This window comes from Dromaius novaehollandiae, chromosome 26 (assembly GCF_036370855.1).
Source record: "Dromaius novaehollandiae isolate bDroNov1 chromosome 26, bDroNov1.hap1, whole genome shotgun sequence".
Classification (NCBI taxonomy): Eukaryota; Metazoa; Chordata; class Aves; order Casuariiformes; family Dromaiidae; genus Dromaius; species Dromaius novaehollandiae.
The window spans coordinates 6,474,286-6,494,054 of NC_088123.1; the positions used below are offsets into that span (position 1 = coordinate 6,474,286).

The window sequence follows — 19,769 nt, forward strand, 5'->3', positions numbered from 1 at the left end:
CTTAAAGATGTCTGGCTTTTTTTTTTTTTCCAAAAAAACCCCACCCTCGCTGGCAAAGGATGAAACCACCCGTCGCTTGGGCACTGATTTCCGTCGGTAGCTGAAAACCTCTCAGCTGTAGGCAGTAACTTTTCCTTTCCTTCCCGTGTTTTCCCGGAGAGCAGCCGGCGGTGCGGGAGTGCTGCAGGTGCCTGCGGCAGTGCAGCCAGCACACTGGCATCCCGGCTTGCGGAGGGGCGCTCCACCCGGGAAAGCGTGCCGTCTTGTTCGGGGAGGATTTGGGGAACAAGCGAAGCCCGGTGCTTGCCGGGCCGTGCCGAGGAGGGGACGGGGCTCCTTGCGTTTCAGCTTGAGAACGGGAGCAGGCTGGTGAACGTGCTCCGGCTTGGCTCGGAGGTGCGCAGTTCGGGCCGGTTACGTGCACGCAGGTTTATCTGGGGACCGGCCGAGCCGCCAGCCGCGGTGGTGCCGGTGAGCAGGGCAAGGCCCCGGGGCTGCCGGCTCCCGCTGGGCTCGTAGCCGGGTGCAGGCGGCGAGTTTGGCATCGTTTCCCGCGGAGACAGACTGCAGCGCATCGCGCTGAGCAGGCGGCATCTGAGGACAGCAGCCCCGCTTCCCCCCTTGCCTCGGTTTTATTCTCCGGCCTTCTCCCGAGGCGTCTGTCCGGGCGGCCGCGGAGCCGCGGGAATGCCGTCACCCCCGGTGGGAAAACCGGCGCGTTTTTTCCCACGAGGGGCTGGGCAGCGTCCATCGGTTGTGGAGAACCGGCTCTGAATCGCTGCCTCTGCTTTCCCTGGAGGCATACAGATTATTTACTGTTATTAACCCCTGAGCCCGTTAGGATGCTCTGGAAATCTGGAGGTCTTTGGGGGGGAATGGCCCCAACAGCCCTGCCCGCCGCGGGAAGGGGCCATGCCTGGATCCGGCTGCCGCGGGGAGCAGGCGATGGGCCGGGCTCAGCTTGGGCTCCGCTTCCCTGCTGCGGCTTTGAGATCTCTTGGATGAAAGGTGAGAAATGGACTGCGTAAAGGGCTGGCTAAGCACTTTCCGTCAAAATCATCAGCAGCAGAAAACTAGGGTTTAGAGTATGAAAACTTGTGTAGGAAGTGTCTGCTTTCTGTGGAACACTTTGTCTCCTCAAGAAAAACAACCACCAAAAAAAAAAAGCCAAATGCAGAGTGTTTCTGGTTTTTATCTTTGGAAATATTTATCAGTTTTCCACTGGAGGGGGGGGAATATTTTCCATGCTTGTTCCAGGTAGCTGTAACGGGTCTGGCAGGGGCTGTGCATGGTGAAGGTCCCCGCTCACAGCCGGCAGATTCAGCTGTCCCTTGGCACCGTCTCTGGCAGCGCGGGTCTGAACGGGTTTCTGGCACCATAAGCATCCTGCCAGGGGGAAGAAGGTTCCCTTCATCAAACCTGACTTTAATTTCCCAAAAGGCACCTGTCTTTGGCTTCCCTGGTGCAGCTCCGCTCGGGAAGGCCATTGGATTTGGCTGCTATCTCCACAGGCAGGACGGCGCCAGGGAATAACGAACACGCAGCCGGGCAGGGGAAGACCGATGGCTAATAGCCTGGATGCGTTGGAAAAGCTTTAACTTAGCTGGCGCTAAGTGGGGAACATCTGGATGGATGGGAAATGCTCCCTCCTTGTCCTGCAGACGCCTCAATATTGCTTTGCTCAACCAAAAATAAATTGGAAAAGAAAATTGGACATTGCATCAATTTGGGGGCAAGTTTATAAATTCTGCAGCTAAGCAATCCCAATAGAAGATGATAGATCGCCGGCGAGCGCGCGGTCCCTGCCGTGATGTATAGTTGCATTAGCCGAAACGCCGTATTACATGATTCTGTTTTATTACCACTGTTGGTGGCAGACAGAAAAACAGATTACGCTCGAGATCAAATCAATAGGAACTTTATTTACTGGCCTCTTAAAAATATATTTCTGTACTTTATAAAAACATACGGTAGATGCTATTGATAGAACTTGTCTGCTTGTTAAAAAGCAATTTGCCCGCAGCGCCGCTCTTAAGCTGCGGTTTACGGCGCTACCTTGTACCTGCTCTTCCCGCCGTCGGTGCCCATCGCGGTGTTTGACGACTTCCTTAGAGGTCCCTTTGGGTGGATAACGGGGCGGTTTTGTCCCGCCGGGGAATCGCGCCCCTCGGTGCAACGGGGGCTGATGAGTGTTTTAGCTTTGGGAGGCAGCCGCAGGGCTCGGGCAGCCTGTTGCACGCTGGGTTTGGGGGGATTTTCAGGCTTTTAGACCTGCTTTTGGGGCTGAGAGCTGTGGCAATGCCCTGCCGCAGCAGCAGGGCTCCCCTGGGAGAGGGGTGGGAGACCGGGACCCTCTCCCGTGCCCGGAGCCCGGCTGTGCTGCTGCCGTGGCCCCGGCTCGGCTCCGCTCGGTGCCGGTCCGGGGACCCTCCTGCCTCACAAAGGGCTCCGTGTCCCCGGGCCCCTCTCTGAAAAATGATTTGCACCAGCAAATCCGTTAGCCTTTAACAAAAGGAGGCGAATGTCTGCTCAACTCCCTAACTGGGACGTGCTCTAATTGTGTCAGGCCGCGATTTGCAGCTGGCCAGAGGAGGGAGGCTTCTGCGCCCTGCTCAGGTTAGACTCAAGTCTCATTAAAGAAGATGGTTTTAAGAACATTCCTGACAGTCGGCGTATCCTCTCTGGCACACGGGGCCATCTGGGGTTAAGGAGCCACCGGAGTTTTTCTCCCAGTCCTGCCCTGCTTAAAAAACGAGGGCAAATTCCTTCCCCCCGCTGTCCGCCCGCTTCCCGGGCCCCGGCGTGGGCTCAGCATCCTCCATCCCGACCTCGGAGGGCCGGCGGCTCCCGGCTTTGCAGCCACCGCTGAGCAGGGCGGGCTGGGGACCACCAAAGCGCCCTTTGGAGGGGGGAAAGCAAGGAGCGGAGCCGCGTGCGGGGTGTCACCGCTCCGTGGGCCCTCGCCGGCCCCGGGGCAGCCGCGAGCTGGCTGGTGCCGCGCGATGAGAGCCTCCCTCCCTGAGCGATCCTGGCAGAAGTGTCACTTCGCATCTCCCTCATTACCTACACTTTTGCTGGACATTTAACCACCCCGGACAAACGGCGTTTCCCTGCGGGTGGAGGGACGGGCTTCGGAGCCGGGAAAACCCTATGGGCCGCGTCTGCCCTTCTCCCCGCCGCTGCCTTGGCATCCGCGGGGGCGGCCGCCCGGGCCGCTTCCGCCTGCACCGCGTTTGGAGCAGCCGATGACTTTACTTTGATCCCCGTAAACGCTATACGGTAATCAAAGTTTGAGCTGCTTTGGATGAAATAATTGCTTAACAATCATATAAGACAAAGTGATTCAACAAATGACAATTAGGACTTGTGATATACAGAACAGATGCATTCAGTGTAGCATATTATAATGTGCTAATACGAGATTGACAGCACAATAATAGGAGCGAACAGCCACTCAGCCTGCAATTCCCAAGCAAATGTGAGGCTGTCCACAGCGCTCAGATCCCACCAGGCTGCAAAACGCGAGGTAAGGAGGTGCAAGGTTCACAGAGGCTCGTTAGCAGGTTGGCTGCGAATTTCCACATGGGGAAATTCCTGCCGGAGACGTGCAGGCTGTGCGCACGGGGGAAGAGCCCAAGCCCCCGCCGGCGTCCTGGCTTTTCCAGCATCCCTGGCTGCGGAAACTCCCTCCCAGGTGGTGCCAGGTTGGGTGTTTTCTGTGCAGGTTCATAGCTGGGGCCATGCGTGATGCTGCTGAGGCCACGTGTGATGCTGCTGGGGCCACGATTTGCACCCCATCCTTAGAGAAACCTGTTAGACTTGCAATTGGAAGGGGCGAGAACAAATATCCTTCTGCATCCTGCTTTTTTCTTTTTTTAAGCTTTCATTCTTAGCCTAAAAAAGAAAAAACCAAGCCACACGATGTGCTGCATGTGGTCTCCTCTTTTTATAGCTCTGTTTTGGAGGCAGAGTCGTTCCAAAACTCATCCCGAGCGTCGCAGCCTCGCTGGGGAGGGCGGGCAGCGCGCGGGGCCCGTGCCGTTGTCTTCCCCCCTGCCCCGCGCTGGGAGCAGGCAGCCGCCCTGGCCCTGTGCATGCTGCAAGCGCCAAGTGTAGCAGATCAAAGGAGCCGATGTTTCCCGCTCCGGTGACAAAACAGACTTCATCTCGTCTCGTGCTTTCCACGCACCGTGCACTTATTCCCACTAACATATAATTTTATCATATTTTATTATTAAATAAACATGCCAGAAAATATACTTTTTTTTTTTGCGTGTGGGGGTGGATGAAAAGGTTTGGTAATTAAAACTTCTATCCATCAATGCATAACTCGGAGAGATAACTGCGTTGCTTCTGCAGACGTATAGCTGGGGTTGAATCACCGTGTGCTGCGCTGCTGCCGTGGCAGGTGCCCAGAGCTGGAGCGTGCCCCGGTCCGGCGGCACAGCCCGGGGTCTACGTGCTGACGCACCCGCCGCAGAGCTAGGAATTGGGCCTTTTCCCCCGTTTGCTGCAAAGCACCTTTGCGACTGCTTTGCTTGCAACCTGTTAATGGAAAGCCGCAGCGCTGCGCCCGGCAGGCAGGTCCGTCGCGCCGAAGCGGAGGTTTTTCCCCGTTGCAAAGCCAGGCTGGAGTGCAGAAGGAATCTGTTTAAAACAAGCAACCCAATTTCCGTGCCACATGGTGTTTGGGGTTTCTGCGGGTCTGGCGGCACGTGCCGTCGTGGGCGTCGCGCCCGCGTGATTTTGGAGGCCGCGCGAGCCTCCCCCGCGCCCCTCCGCCAGGGTCCCCTTGGGAAGCGCTGCCCCCACGTGCCAAAACCCATCTGGGGTTTGCGTCGGCCTCGGCGACACCGTCGATGGCAGATCGATGAGCCCCGAGGGCCGGTGTCACTTCTGCTGCATCTTCTGCCGCCCGGCGGCCCGGGCTTCGGAGGCGGCTGGCGGCGGGGGGGGCGGCGGGAGGCGGCTCCTCTCGCCCTGCTGCCCCCCGCTCCCTGCGCCCGGCTCGTTTGCGGGGCCGCTAATCAGGCGTGGCTAATTAGGGCCCGATCTCGGCTCCGACCGTCGCTGTCGGGCAGCTCCCCGTTGATTTAACGCGATGTCGGTACCGGCTCGCGCGCCGGCACCTATGGGGGGGAAAAACCCTCCCGCCCACATGTCGCCTGGGCTGTGGGATAGCTGCGAAGCGGCGCCGACCCGGCCGGGATGCGCGCGGGGACCGCGGCGTGGGAAAAACCGGCCGCGCTTTCCCGCGGGGAGACGACGGGGGCTGGCGCCGGGGCCGGGCGCCTCTTTCGGAGCTCCTGCCTGCCTCCGAACGCAGCTTCGAATGTGACGAGTTACAAAACGCTTGAGTCATTTCTCTCCCTGCCTTTCCCCCACGAGGAGAGGCTGCTCGGTTTGGGCTTAAAAAAAAGAGAAAGGAGAAAAGGGAGCGCAGCGGCGCTGCCCGCCCCCCCCGCACGGCGCGGCCCCCGCGCCCGTGGCTCCGCGCGCTGTTTATGTAAGCTGCTCATGTTCTGCTGAGCTGCCGCGAGCGCTGCCGATTCAGAGGAAAGCCCACGTCTGCCCACGGAGGATCTCCCGAGCCGGGTTGTGTAACGGCAGGCAGCGCGGCGGCTCCCGCGGCGCTCGGGGCGGCTGCGCCTTGTCCGTACGGGCGCCCGGGCCGATGCAGACCGGTGCATTTAAATGCAATAACCCCCGAAATCGGCGCCGGGAGCCGGCCGGGCAGCTGAGATGCGCGTGCGATGTCTTGGAGGCCGGTGGCATCGCCGGCTCCGGGAGCTGCACGCATCCCTGGGGTGCTTCCCGCGGCCAGCAGTCCCCGATCCCGGCGGGAATCGCCTTGCCCGTGGGATTGCAGCGATTCGGGACCGCGGCCTCGCGCCCCGCGGTGCTGCCATCCCGCCGCTTCGCCCCTCGGCAGCGGTCCCGGGATGCAGGGATGCTCCGGGGCGGCAGCCGGCTCCAGCCTTGCCCGGCACCGCTGCGAGTTGCTTCCTCTCCGGCACACGTGCACCGCGGCCCCGATATCCAGATTTTTCGTCGCCGTCGCTGCAAAAAGGCCCCGAATGCTGCACGGGATGTGGGGAGGAAGCTGCATTATCATCTCAATGGTTCTTTACATAAATACTGCGGAATAAGAAAAGCTGGTGGCTGGTGTTGCTCCCAGCCGCCGAGAAACACTATCTCCGTTATCGGGTTTTTAGTTCTTCGCAGCATTACATTTTTATACATATTTATTCATGCAGAACAGAGGCGCCGAGCTGTTCGCCCCGCCACGGGGCTGGTGGAGACACTGCTATACATAAGAATGCACCTTCATTTACATCCTCCCCACTCCGCCACAATCGAACTATGTGCAACCAGGTTATTTTTATTCCCTATGTGTTTTTTTTTCTAAGTGGGGGAAGGGGGAAAAAACGCTCTAAATTTGCCTTTTTGCTTGCACTAAAATTTCCCTCCTGAATTTTTATAAGCTGTAGATGCGCGGCGCGTTAGCGAGTGCTGCCGGAGGGGAGGGAGGTGTTTGGGGGCAAAGAGCAAGTTTATAACTACCTTTCCTCGAACCGGTGCCATTAACGGCGCTGCAAGCCGCTCATCTTCCGATTTAATAGCTTATTCCCCCCGCGTGGAGACGGGGTATTATGTTCCTGGATATTGCTTTTCTGGGTATCAAGTATCAAAGACGAATCCACGTTTTCTAATAGAATACATTTCCACTGTAATTGAAATAATCATTTTCTGCTCCTTCCTTTTCCCTTCATTTTGGGTGCCGGGTCTCTCCGCTCCCAGGTCCCTGCTTCTGGCCTGACCTTTGCTCCGACGCGGCGGTTTCGGTGCCGGCTGGCGCTTCGAGCTCGTGCGCCGTTTTTGATGTGTTTGATGAGCGCGGCGCCGCGGGGAGCTACAAATTCAGGCCTCTTTGATCAAATCAGCGTGTTTCTCCCGTGCCCGGGCCGCCGCGCCAGCTCGCTGCTCCCTCCGGCCGGCGATGAGCTGCCGCAGCCTCGGCAGGGCCGGCGGTGCCTTTCCCGCGCGGCAGCCGCGGGGTTAACGCGTCCGAGCAAACCTCGTGCCTCTTCCAGGTGCCCCTCACCTGCCGGGCTCTTAACTAGTCATTTGATCTCCGCATCGCTGAAAAGCGGTTCAGAAGCGAAGCGGGGAAGGAATTAAGTAGCGGATCAAAGCAGCGGTGGAGGCTCCCGTTTTGGGGCGAAAAGCGGCAGATCGGGGCTGGTGGGCTGCGGGCTTCGTGCTGGCGATGGCAGGGCTTGCGGAGGGGAGGGATGCGCTGCGGGGTGCCGGCTCTCCCGCGGTCCTCGGCGGCTTTCCCGCGGTCGCCGGGATGCCGCGGGCGCTGCAGAGCCGTAGCCCGTGTAGGCGCAGCGGGATTTCCCTCCTTAAACGAGTATTTGGCGAGTGGGAGGCGGCAAAGGGTGCTGTGCCATGTCTCACCGTCAGCACCCCGCTTTGGCCCCGGCACCGCTCCGGCGGGCCTTCCCGGGCCAGTGGCCGCTGCAGCACCCGGCAGCAAAACCAGCTTTTCTTTTGGGGGGTCTTTTCCCACGCCTGCCTTTCCGCGGCGATGGGTCTCGCTGGGTTTCTTCCAGCCGGAGCTAAAAGCCCAGGGAATTGGAGGAAATCTGCCCTGTTAGAGAAGCAGGACCGCGGCGCCCGGGAGCCCTGCGGGACCCGGGGGCTGCACCCTCCCGCTGGTGCTCGCGCCGCGCCAAACCGAGGCCCAAAACCACTGAGTCCGTCCAATATCAGCGCCTGGGGTATAAATTGCACGTGCAACTAAACGCGTTTTTCAGCGGGGACCTGGGCAAGGGGCTCTGCTGGCCCCGCGCCCGGCCCGGCCCTTCCCCGCTTTGCAGAGCCGGCGTGGGAGCACGCCGCGAGAGCTCGCACACGGACACGCGGCCGCCTCGCCACGGCAGATTAAACGAGGACGAAAGGCAAACGCCAGCCCTGGCAAAACCCGAGGGAAGGAGCCGTCAGCTCGCCGCCTCGTCCGCGGAGTCGAGCCCCGCCGAGGAAGTCCGTCTCACTCGCTGTCAATCAGCGTCGCCGCTGCCGCTGCGCCCTCCGCTTTTCCTGTCCCGCGCCGCTTTGGGCGATGCCCAGAGCTCGCTTGTATCCCAGCCAGGCAGCCCTCATCGCCGAGCGATTAAATCATCGTCGCAAATGAGAGACGGCGCTTCTCAGACATAATAGTGGAGAAAAGGGGGCGGGGGAATGACTCCGGGCCTGTTTCTGCTCTGATACGTCCTGGCGGTGCCGGGTGCTGGGGACCAGCGGAGGGGGCTCCGGCAGCGCCCCAGTATCCTGCGGGATGCCGGGATGCTGGGGACCCCGCGGCGGTCCAGCGGCTGCACCACCGCTCCCGCGCATCCTTCCCGCGCATCCTTCCCGCGTCGCTCCCAACCCGGCAGAGCCACCGCTCAGCCTTTAAATCTAGTGTTTTAATGCCCGATCCCGGTCCCATGCCTCATGCTTTGGAGAAAGGCGGGGAAATCACGGCGCGCCGGGGGTTTATCGGGTCGGGCGTCCCCCGGCCGGATCCGTGGGCTCCCAGAACCGGGCGGCGCTACGCGAGCGGGGCCGCGGCGATGCGAACGGCCCGTGCGAGGAGCGGGGACCCGGCGGGGCCGGGGGTTGTTTGTCTGGGAAAACAGCATTAAAAATAAGCTGTTTAGCGCTTGCTCGGCCGCCAAGTGGGGCAGCAAAGGGCTGGATGAGCGAATGCTTTTTAATTTCAGAAATGTCACTGAGTCACGAATGAGTCATAATTATAATGGGAGACATTTCCAACCCGGTGCATGACTCGGAGACGTCTTCCAGGGATATTAGAGCTGTTTGCAAAAGCCGGGCCTTGCCCTGCCGCCCGCCACCCGGCTTTCATGCGCCCTCCTGGCACGGCAGCGGCGCGGGCCGCTCGCCCCGTCGAGCCGATTGCCTCTAAGGTGAGGACGAGCCTTCCCCCCGGCGTGAGTGGAGCGGGGTTTTCCTTTTTTCTTTTTGCTTTCTCCTCCCGAGGGATGAGGTTTTTTTAATGGGAAGCGTCTCTTGCCGGTGCTGTTTGCACCAGCCCCTTGCAGCGCCCGGCTGCTTGCAACGGGGCCGCGCGCCGATCCGGCTGCTCCCCTCCGCCGCGGTGCTGCGACGCCCGGAGCTCGGCCGAGCCGTTAGCATCGTTATGCCTGCGGAGCTAATTAATTAAGTGGGGCCGGCGGGAGCTGAGTTAAAGCAGGGCACGTGATACGGCCGAGCCCGTTCGGAGCGCCGGACCGGCCGGCCGTGCTCGGGAAGCAGCTCCGATCTCGCCTCGCTCGAAACGCTCCCTCACCAAACAGCATTGAATATTCCCGAGCTGCGAAAGCCTTGGACTGATTTTGTTTTCCATAAATAAACTTGTTTGGAGATATTTGGAGATGGGCCTAAGCTGCAGAGCTTGGAGCGGGTCCCAAAACCCGTCGCTGTTTGGGCTCGAGGGTTGGTTCGGGATCGCTCCTGCCTTGTTTGTGCTTCGAGGTCGGAGCCGGATCGCTCGTCCGAAGCGGGTCGCTTTCCAGATGGGGCAAAGGAAGAAAAAACCCCTCCTCTATTTATTTTTACATCAGGGAATTAAGTTTGAAAACCGTGTTTGCAGGCGTCTGTGCACGGCGAGGGCTGGAGCGCGGCCGCCGCTCGTCCACGCGCTGATCGGCTGTGACAAGGGCAGCGCTGCTCCTTCGCGGGCGCCCTGGGGACCGGCGCGTGCCCACCACGGTGCAGCCTTCCCGGGGGCCGGGCTGCCCCGGCCGCGAGGCCGCCGGCTCTGCCTCGACCCCGCTCTGCTTTGGCTGAATTTGGGTGTTTCAGGGCTAAAGCGTGCGCCGGGTTTGCAGTGATGCCGCCCGTCGTGGGAGCTGCTCGGCTCTGCTCTCGTGCAGACCCGCGCTGATAGCCTGGACATCGAGTGCATCATTTCACCCCCTGTTTAGCAGCTCCAAGGCAAATTTTTTCCTTTTAGTAAGTCAAACTGAAAAAAAAAAAAGCCCACAAAGCAACCCACCTCGTAATTCTGCTTTATCACCCCAAACCCGTGCAGGATGCGCGCTTCTCCCTCCCTCTGCGCACCCCGGGGTACATGAAGAAATGAGGTGCGGTGACACCCTCCAACGGCTTCATTTATAATCTCTGCAAAAAGGTGCCGGGTGCTGCACGGCGCGGCGGCATCACCCCGCCGTCTGCCCCGGCACCGAGCCCCGGCCATCGCCCGCCGGCTGCCCGGGGCTCCGGCGAAGCAGCCAGCTTATTGCCTCCTCGCGTTCGCAGGCATGAAGTCCCCCCGCCCCGTACGCGCCGAAATCAGAGCAATTACGGGTTTAAGCGGAGCCGGGCTGCGGGTGAGCGCCCCGCGCGACCCCGGGGATGGGAGCCCTCCGCCGCTCGCCGCCTCCCGCCGCGCCGTAATTGCTGCAGCCGGCGGCGCGGCCCCGGCAGCGCTAACGAAGCCCTGCTCCTTTCTGCGGCGCTCGCCCCAGCCTCGCCGTTTCCACGGCTTGCAGAGAAACGCGGCGGCGTGGGAATTAACATGTTAACGGGGATGCTTTATCGCTTTGCATGTTAAAGGTTATTATTTAAGCTGCTCGGAGGGTATCGGTGAACACAGCGATCGGGGACGGTCACTCGCGGGTCCGCGCTGGAGACGAACGAGCGGTGCCGCAGGCGCTTGCCGGACCGCATCAGTGCGGTTTCTACCTAATTTCAGGTGGCAAAATGGATATATTAGAATAAAACATATATTATGGGGGGAAAAAAGAAGATTTTGCATGGGAATAAAAATCTGCTAACTTCCAAACGCAAACCCCATCCGAGGGAGGCAGCTGGCTTCTCTCCGTGGTTTATTATTAAATACTTGAGCAGGAGGGAAGCTCCGAGCTGAGCATCCTCGCTCCCGGCAGCGGCGCGGGGGGGCTGGTTTTTGCACGCTCCGAGCACCTTTTCCCGAGAGGTTTCCCGGCCCGGAGCAGCAGGCGGTGGCAGTGCCCCGGGGTGGGCGAAAGGCCCCGGCGGCGCTTTCGGGCGCTCGCTGCGGGGAATTGGATATTCCGGGAACGAGCCGCCGCTCCGCGCCGGCCGCCCTCCCGCGGGACCCGCTCCAATTTCCTGCCGCGACCCCGGGGGCCGAGGGCAGGCGAGGTCGGCCGCGGCGCCCGGCGAGGAGCCGCCGGTGGAAATGGCTTTTCCCGCTAACTCAATCACGGCGCGGGAGCCGGCGGAGCGGCAGCGCCGAGATTCAATTACGGCCCCCGGGGGAGCGACGTGCCCGCCGCATCCCCGAGCACGGAGCAGCCTTCGGCAGCGCGCGGCGAGCTCCCCGGCCGCCGGCGTTTGGGAATGGGAGCATCCCGCTCTGCCCTGGGCCGGTGCCGGCAGCGTGCGATGGCCCGAGGGGGATCGTCTGCCCTCCCCGAGGCTGCCCCTCGCGCTGCTCTTTATTTTTTATATAGGAAAATCAAGTCTGGGAAAGCAAGAAATGGCTCGCTGTTTAGTTTTTCCCGGTATTTGGGAGTTGGGTAGCAGCAATAATTACTTAATGAGGGCTTTTTTGGTTTGTCCATGCCCCTTTTTGCCGCTCGGCGCTCCGTCGAGGTGCGCCCAGCCCCGCTCCATGCAGCGCATCCCGGCCTCCCTCCTCCTCCCTCCTCGTTTCACTCCATTTTTTACCATCCCCGGCTCAAGGGCAGATGCGCTGCCCGGCTCGGGGCTGCTCCCACGCTGTGCGGCTCCCGGACCGGAGCATCCCCCTGCGCCGCCGCGCCGGGTGTTGGGAGCCCCTTTAAAAAACTTAAAGCTTCTTCCTGCGCGCCGGTGACTGACACAAATGGAGTTCGTATTTAATCATCTGTTAACTCGTTGTCTATTATAGCTCTTTAATAGCACCATAGATATTCTTAATGAAGCATGATTTAAGGTATTTACAGCTCCAGGACCGACAGACATCACTCACAGTGTGCAGGTAATGAGGCGTAAAACTGCTCTGGAAACCGTAAAAATGGGAGAGAGAGAGCGAGCGAGCAGCAGCTCCGAGCTCAATTGTTCCGGGGTTTGTTTTAAAATGTTTAGGCATTTAAAGTCATTTCAGCTCTTCCGAGGCGGCTGGTGGCAGCGGGTTCAGCGCCCGCCGCTGCGGTAACCCCTGCCGCGCCAAGCCTGGCAAAGGCCAGGGCGGGCGAAAAAATCCCTTTCTACATGGGTGCAATTAGCCGGGGGGAATTAGCTGGTGCAAACCTATATGTATTAGCAATATTAGCTGGGCGAAACGCGGCCGAGTAGCGATCCCAGCCCTGGAGAGCGCACGCGGGCGGCGCGGGACCGAGGACCGGCTTTTTCTCTGCTCGTTTGCAAATGTCGCCCTGCGAGAGCTTTTTTTTTCCCTTTTCCCCCCTTAAAAAAGAAAACAACAACCCACACACACAAAAATAAAAAAAACCCACCCAAACCCCAGCCAAGATTGGGAAAATAATTTGTGACTGAGGTGCCATTCCGCATCAAAATATTTTTTCAGGAGATGTCAGATGTCACCAATCCATATGTCCCCCCGCGTGACAGTAATTGGGTTGGAAGGCAGTGCTCCGTCGCAGGGGCCGCTCGCCGCCGCCTCCTCCTCTTCCTCGCCGCGTCCCCCAGCGCGCCGCTGCCCGGCCCGGCTCCCGCTCCTGGGCGCAGCGTCGAGGCGGAGCCCTCCCTCCCGGGTTACCGGGCTTTGCAGCAAATTGGGGCTCTCGCTGCAGCGATCCCAGGTTAAATCAGTTATTGCGAGGCCGTTCGGGCTGCAGGAACACGGGAGGCGAGGGGGGGCCGCTCAGGCGCTGGGCTTCGGCCGCTTGTCCCCTCGGGCCGGCCCGGGGGCAGCGCCGCGGCGTGATGCTGCCGGTGGAGCAGAGCGCGGAGCATCCAGGGTATGGAGGGGAGCAGCAAGGAGAAGCCTCCCCGGCAGCTCCACCGCTGTCCCCCCATCACCATACCGGGCTCGGTTGCAACCTGGGTTTTGCTTGTGCGCTGCCAGCGTCGCTGCACCGGGCTCGGGTGCAACCCGGGTTTTGCTTGCATGCTGCCAGCATCGCTGCACTGGGCTCGGTTGCAACCCGGGCTTTGCTTGTGCGCTGCCGGCATCGCTGCGCCAGGCTTGGTTGCAACCCGGGTTTTGCTTGCATGCTGCCGGCATCGCTGCACTGGGCTCGGTTGCAACCCGGGCTTTGCTTGCATGCTGCCAGCATCACTGCGCCAGGCTCGGTTGCAACCCAGGCTTTGCTTGCATGCTGCCAGCATCGCTGCACTGGGCTCGGTTGCAACCTGGGTTTTGCTTGCATGCTGCCAGCGTCGCTGCGCCAGGCTCGGTTGCAAGCTGGTCTTTGCCTTGCGCGCTGCCAGCCGGGGAGAAGCAGCGAGAACCGCGCGGCAGCAGCAGCCCCGCTCGCTGCACCCGTTATAGAAACCCCTCAGCGCTGGGGCTGGGCCAGGAGAGGAGCCCGACTGGCTCTCAGCTGGCGCCCGAGCGGCTCCGTTGCAACGCGGCGTGTTCGGCCCCGCCGGGGCTCTGGCCGTCCTCTGCCCCCATCTCTTTGCCGCGAGCAATCGCCCCCGGCGCGTCCGCGGAGGAGCCGGATCCGACCTGGGCGCCCGACCCCGCCGCAGGGGTCCGGCCCGGAGCCGCGTGCGCCGCCACCTTCCCGGGCCGCAATCTGCAGCGCATTGCGAGCCTGCTGTTCGCTTCGCTTGCACTCTATTCTCGTGTTTGCTGTTATTTTTTAACACTTTTTTTTTCCTCTCTTTTTTTTTTTTTTTTCATAAAAGCACTATCCTCTCCCCAGAGCCTGCCTGTAGCGAAGGCATGGTCTGTACAACTGCAATTATTTCGAAGAACAGATGGAGTGAGGAGCAGAAAGTCTGTTAATAGTAATAGAAATGCTGCGTGTTAACCTGGACGGCACACGATGACAGTCCCATGACTACCCGTTCTGTTCCCACCAGCTGGGCTCCCGGCAGGAGCGCGGTGCGGCTCCGCCGCGCACCCTCCCCGGGCCCAGCGCAAATTCCTTCACGCTCCCGCCGCCGGCCTTCGGGGCGTTTTCCCTCCTCGCTTTCCTCCTGCTTCCCAGCAAATTCCCCCCTCGGCGCCGGCGGCGGGTGATTCCCTTTTCCCGGATGCCGGGTGATGCACTCGGAGGCTCCTGGCCGCCCCGGCGCTCCCCGTTCGCCCCCCACGGAGGTTGCGGAAGAGAGCGAAAAAGGCTGTCGTGGGCCCGGTAATCTGTCCGTGACAATCCCTGCCTGGTTTCCCAAGCGACAAGGGGATTTGGCTGCAGAGCCCGGCGGATTTCAGCGGGAATTGCATGGCTAAATCCCCGAGGGGTTCAGGAACGGCGGCCCGGGGCGTGCTGGTGCTGCTGGCCGGCTGGCAGACGCACCTCGGGGTCTCGCTGGGATAGAGATCCCTTAATCTCGGGGTTTGCAGGATAATCCAGTGCCTGCGGTCCTGCCAAATCCCCCCAGCCCTGCCGGTTTCCTTTCCGCAGCCTCAAGAGGTCACTTCAGACCCAGCCGCGCTCTGCAGGGACCGAAACAGCGATGCTGTGCCGCGCTCGCTCCCGGAGCCGCGTGCTGTCACCGGGCAAACCGGCAGGGATTGCACCCCGCGCTCGCTCCCGGAGCTGCTTTCCATCACCGGGCATGCCGGCAGGGATTGCACCCCTCGCTCGCTCCCGGAGCTGCTTTCCATCACCGGGCATGCCGGTGGGGATTGCACCCCGCGCTCGCTCCCGGAGCCGCGTGCCATCACCCGGGCATGCCGGCAGGGCCGGGCCGGTTGCAACACCCGCCTTGCAGGATTGGGAAGGGCTTTTCCCCTTGGGATGAGGTTGCCCAATTCGCCAGGTGTGCAACAAGGGAGAGGCTCTGCCTCCTTGGGACATCTCCGGGGTATGTCATCACCGTGGCTCGACGGTGCCGGTAACTGCTGCCCGGCCGCCCCGAGCGTCCCTGCGCCCTTTGGTGAGGGTTTTGCATAGCGGCCCAGCAGCGACAAGGTCTGGCCTTGGCGTTCGGCCCCGTCTCCCGCCCCGGATGGGAGCGTGCACCTCCGGAAAGCCCCGTGCGCCGCGGCCGGCCTCCGCTGTAGGATGTGGTTAGAGGCGGCCGCAGCGAGGCGGGAGCCCTCCCCGGCGCCTTTCCTTTGGGCGAAACACGAACCCTGTTCTTCCTCTGCAAGCGCTTGGGAGAAATCTAGACCACGAGAAGCAAAAGGCCCGGAGAGGGCTGCTGGGTCGGGGTTCCCCGGCGCACGCGGTGCGTGGCTGCCGGTGGCCTTATTGGCGCGTTTTGCAGAAACACCACCGTCAAAGCACGTGTGCGAGTGTCGGGGAGAAAACGCTGGGGTTTAGGCCGATAAGGCTCCCGGGTGGCGGGGCTCCCGGCCGCGGGGCTGGGGCGCGTGGCGGTCCCCCCCGCGCCCGCACCGTGCCCACCGCGCTCTCCCCCTCTCTTGCAGAGCAAGAAGTACGTGTTGGTCATGGTGGACCCGGACGCTCCCAGCCGAGCGGATCCGAGGAACCGCTTCTGGAGACACTGGCTCGTCGCCGACATCCGAGTGAGTGCACCCGCGCCTCTCCCCCAGAGCCTCCCGCCTGCAGCCGTGTCAGCGGCAGGCCTGGGGAAGCGTCGCTTGCTATGCGCGTTCCTATGGCGCTTGCTATACACGTTCCCATGGCGCTTGCTATACGTGTTCCCATGGTGCTTGCTATACGTGTTCCTATGGCGCTTGCTATAGGCGTTCCCGTGTGGCTTGCTATATGCAATCCTATGTTGCTTGCTCTAAGTGTTCCTATGTTGCTTGCTATATGCATTCCCATGGCACTTGCTATACGCGTTCCCATGTCGCTTGCTATAGGCGTTCCCATGGCGCTTGCTATAGATGATCCTATGGCGCTTGCTATACGCGTTCCCATGGCGCTTGCTATATGCGTTCCCATGTTGCTTGCTATACGCGTTCCTGTGTGTCACTTGCTATACGCGTTCCCATGTCTCTTGCTATACGCGTTCCTATGGCGCTTGCTATACGCGTTCCCATGTCTCTTGCTATACGCGTTCCCATGGCGCTTGCTATACGCGTTCCCATGTCTCTTGCTATACGTGTTCCTATGGCGCTTGCTATAGGCGTTCCCGTGTCTCTTGCTCTACCTGCAAGTCCCCGGAGCTGGGACGGGTAAATCAGCGGGAGCAGCCTCGCAGGAGGGAGCTTTCCCTGCTCCGCGCGGCTCTGCCTCGCCGGTCGAGGTCCCGCGGGAAGCGCGCTCGCTCCCGGGGAAACGCGCGCCGTGCTCCGCCTGCGGTAGGGGAGCGCTTGCCGCCGCGGGTGACGCTGGTCCGAAGACATCCTTGGGTTATTTCCCCCCGCAAGGAAACGATGCAAAAAGCCGCTTTGAAAATTCCCCGCCGATGCGTTTATCTGCGTAGAAAACCCGTCGTTTCAAAGAGCTGTTGCTGTTGGGTTTTTCATTTAATCGCACAAACGAGTTTGGGTGGAAATTGTGTCGGTGCCGGATTTTCCAGGGGGTCCTTGGCCCCGCTGCCGTGCTGCCGCTCCCGATTCCCGGCGCTTCCCGCGGTCCTGGCACGCGGCGGCCCGGCGGCTGCTGCGGCTCCGGCGCTGGAGCCCTCGCGGGGCCCCCGACTCTCCCCTCCTCTTCCCGCTTCGCTTAGAAAATCAAAAATCGGCTTGTTTCTCTCTTGCTTGCTTTTATGTTTTAAAAGATTAGGTGTTTCAGCTCTGAATCAATCTAACTAATAATCTGAGCGCTAAAGTCTAATTAAGATATCAATTAATTTGCAGCGTGCATTTAACAAGAAATATCTAGTCATTCTCCTCTATTATTCTCTGAAATTACTGCTAAGGGCTTTTTGTACAGATACCTTAATTAGACTTTTTATTGTTAATGGGAATATTGAGCAAATTAAAATCGGATATTAATACTTTCCGCGAAATTCATAATTGGCGAAAAAACACAAAGCATTCAGAATAATTGCAGAGATTTGTGTACGGGGCTCTCTTTTCTTTTTTTTTCTTTTTTGTTTTTTTTTTTAAATCCATCACAGCAACCCTTCTGCATTTCTAACAACAGGGTCCTGAAAGTCTGTCATTAATTTTAATATTCGCTGAATGCGAAGAAGGCCGAGCTCTTGTTTTCCCCTCTGCACGCAGATCCTTCCGAGGCGGCCGCTGTTGCTAATTATTGCATTGGTCGTTTCTCTCTCTCATTTTTTTTTAAGTCAAACATCTTTTAAGCAAAGGAGGGACATGCAGGATTAAAGACTGCTCCAGTGCAAATGCCAGGTTTTTCCCGGGTAATTCCCTCCTGGAAGCGCCGAGGTCAGAAACCTCCCTCCGGGGCTGGGCAGCGGGAGCTCCCGGAGCATCCAACGCTCCGGCCCGGCTCCCCGAGCGCCGCCGCGTCCCTCCGCACCCCGCGTTAGGCCAGGGCTGGGTTTCCGACGGTTTTCCCGGCCGCGGCCCCTTATCAGCCGCCGCGCGCTGCTCCGCCGATCGGCAGCCGCCGAGGAGGCTTGCGCTGCCGTTCAAAATAATTTAAATAAAAATGTTGCTACAAAGTGGAATAATATCTTCTGATGAATGTTTTTAAAGCCCTTTAGGTTTTCATGGTAATTTGCAGTGTAAAATTATTTAGAGATAAGAGCCAAATTAGCTCTTATAGGCGGAGGTCGATATGTCCCGTTATCCATGCAGGCAGTGTTTAAATATAATCAGCCTTTACTCTAATGCAGCATAATTGTTCATTTGAAATAGCTTTTTTTTTTTTTACTCCATTCAATGAGTCATTAAAATATTCAAAGGATAATGCAGTGAATTGGAAATGAATTTATCGCGTTATGCTGTAGGTACTGTAGAGCACCAGGTAACCGGGCAGAGCCGGAGCCGGTTTGCAGAGCACTCCGGTAAACAAGGCTCTGCGCCGGGCGGCCGGGGGGGAGAAGGGGGGGGAGCTGCTTTTGGGGGGAAGCAGCCGGTTTCTGCTCCGCCGGAGCCGCGCTGCTGTAACTTTATTTTTATCGGAATATGTTTGTAGCAGAAAGTCGTTATGGAAACGGTTGTGCCAGGCGGGAGGCTTCCCGCGGGCAGCGGCGAGGGAGCTGGATGGCCGGCATCACTCCCGCGCTCGCGCCCGGCCCCGGGGCTCCCGGGGAAACTGAGGCAGGAGCCGGGGGGCAGCCGGCCTGGGCAGAGCGGCGAGGCCAGCGGTCCCGGCCCCGCGCCCTGCCGCCCACCACGGGGCCCAGGCGTCCGGCCACCCACCCGCGGCGTCTCCGAGCGCCCGCGCGACATCGCCCCGTCCGCAGCGGCACGCGGATGCCGGCGCCGGTCCCCTCCCGCCGCCCGCCCGGTCCCTCCCGACGCCGGTAAACAGGCTCCGGGTTGCAAGTGTCACCATAGAAACAGGTGCTATCTTAAGCAAACGAGGGCTTTATTAGCCTTAAAAGTTACGGCACGCTTGCGCGGCGAGGCGCTGGGGAGGCAGCGGGTGGGGACGCCGGGCGCGGGCTCCGGCGCGGGATGCTCGGCCGCCGTTCCCGGGTTCGTCCCCCCCAGCGCAGCCGACGGCAGCGGTCCGAGGCAGAATTTCGTCACAAAACCGTGTTATATGACACGCAGCGCGGAGCCGGCACTGGGCGCAACCAAAATGTTCGGCCGCTACCGTGCCGTTTATTAAAAATAGTAATAGATTGCTTCCGTTAATAATGGGAAGTGCTTCCATCGCCTTCACCCGGTTCCCGCTGTTGGCAGGATGCTGCTCCCGGGATGCAGCTGACTTTCACCCTCCGGTCTCCAGGGAATTTAGGAGAAGCGATTCCCCGCTCCGGGTCAGCCAGCCGCCGGGATGCTCCGGGATGTGCTGCTCTTTGCAGCGACGCTGCCCGTGCAACAGTTAGTGCCGTGAATTGTCCAGCCTTTTGGTGATTAAACTGCGCCTTTGAAAGGGCGAGAACAGAGAGAAACAGCGCTTTGGTTGCTGACTCGGTTCCTTGCAATATTCGGTTCCCCAGGGGGGGTTTCTGTCACTGCTTTTTCATGAAATCTTTATTAATCAAGATAATAAAAAAACCAAAGCAAGCCAAAGAGGTTGCTGCTAGGAAGCAGTCATCTTTGCGCCGTGATTTGCTCTTTAAGCTTCTCGGGGTCTTTGCAGGCGCACAGCGAGGCTGATTCCCGGCCGCCCGCCCAATATCCGGGAATGGCTTTCCCATCCCGGCCGGGGCCGTGCCTCCCGGCCCGCAGGGCACCGCTGCTGCCGCCGGGCGCCGGGTTCGCGGGTGCCTCCGCCGGTGTCGGAGGCTGAGTGTCAGCCGCTATTATTCATGCTCTGCAAACAGATGGGGTTTAATTGCTGCTACTGTCAGGCTCTCTGCAAATATCATGCGAAAAGGGCTTTTTGGCTAATTGTTTTAAAATAAAAGTTCAGAAACCGCGTACAGAAATTATAGATCAAATGTGTTTTAGAGATCAAACTGTTTATATTACCTTTAAGTATAGTCTTTAGTCAACAGCGTTGGGATCAGCGAGTGGCTGCACGACGCGGTGCCGCCCCAGGGCCTGCGGTGCCGGAGCAATACGGCAGCGGGAACTCGCTCCCGAGGGAAAAGCAACACCGAAACGTGACTGGCCCAAACCGCAGGGGACGGGGCCGCTCGTCTGTGTC

At 60.0% G+C, this 19,769-nt stretch overlaps 1 protein-coding gene across 6 annotated transcripts in view; it reads left to right on the plus strand.

Annotated features, from left to right (window-relative positions):
• The window catches only part of PEBP4 (phosphatidylethanolamine binding protein 4), a 49,415-nt gene that overhangs the window by 10,383 nt on the left and 19,263 nt on the right, over window positions 1-19,769 (plus strand). For 4 of the 6 annotated variants that reach the window (XM_064497778.1, XM_064497780.1, XM_064497781.1 and 1 more), the window contains one exon: window positions 15,548-15,646. The exons of 1 other annotated variant lie outside the window; for it this stretch is intronic. In XM_064497778.1, coding sequence (XP_064353848.1) covers window positions 15,548-15,646 — 99 coding nt within the window. Of the gene's footprint in view, window positions 1-15,547; window positions 15,647-17,325; window positions 17,388-19,769 lie in introns of those variants that run through there. One more of the 6 variants, XM_064497783.1, reaches the window with a different exon arrangement.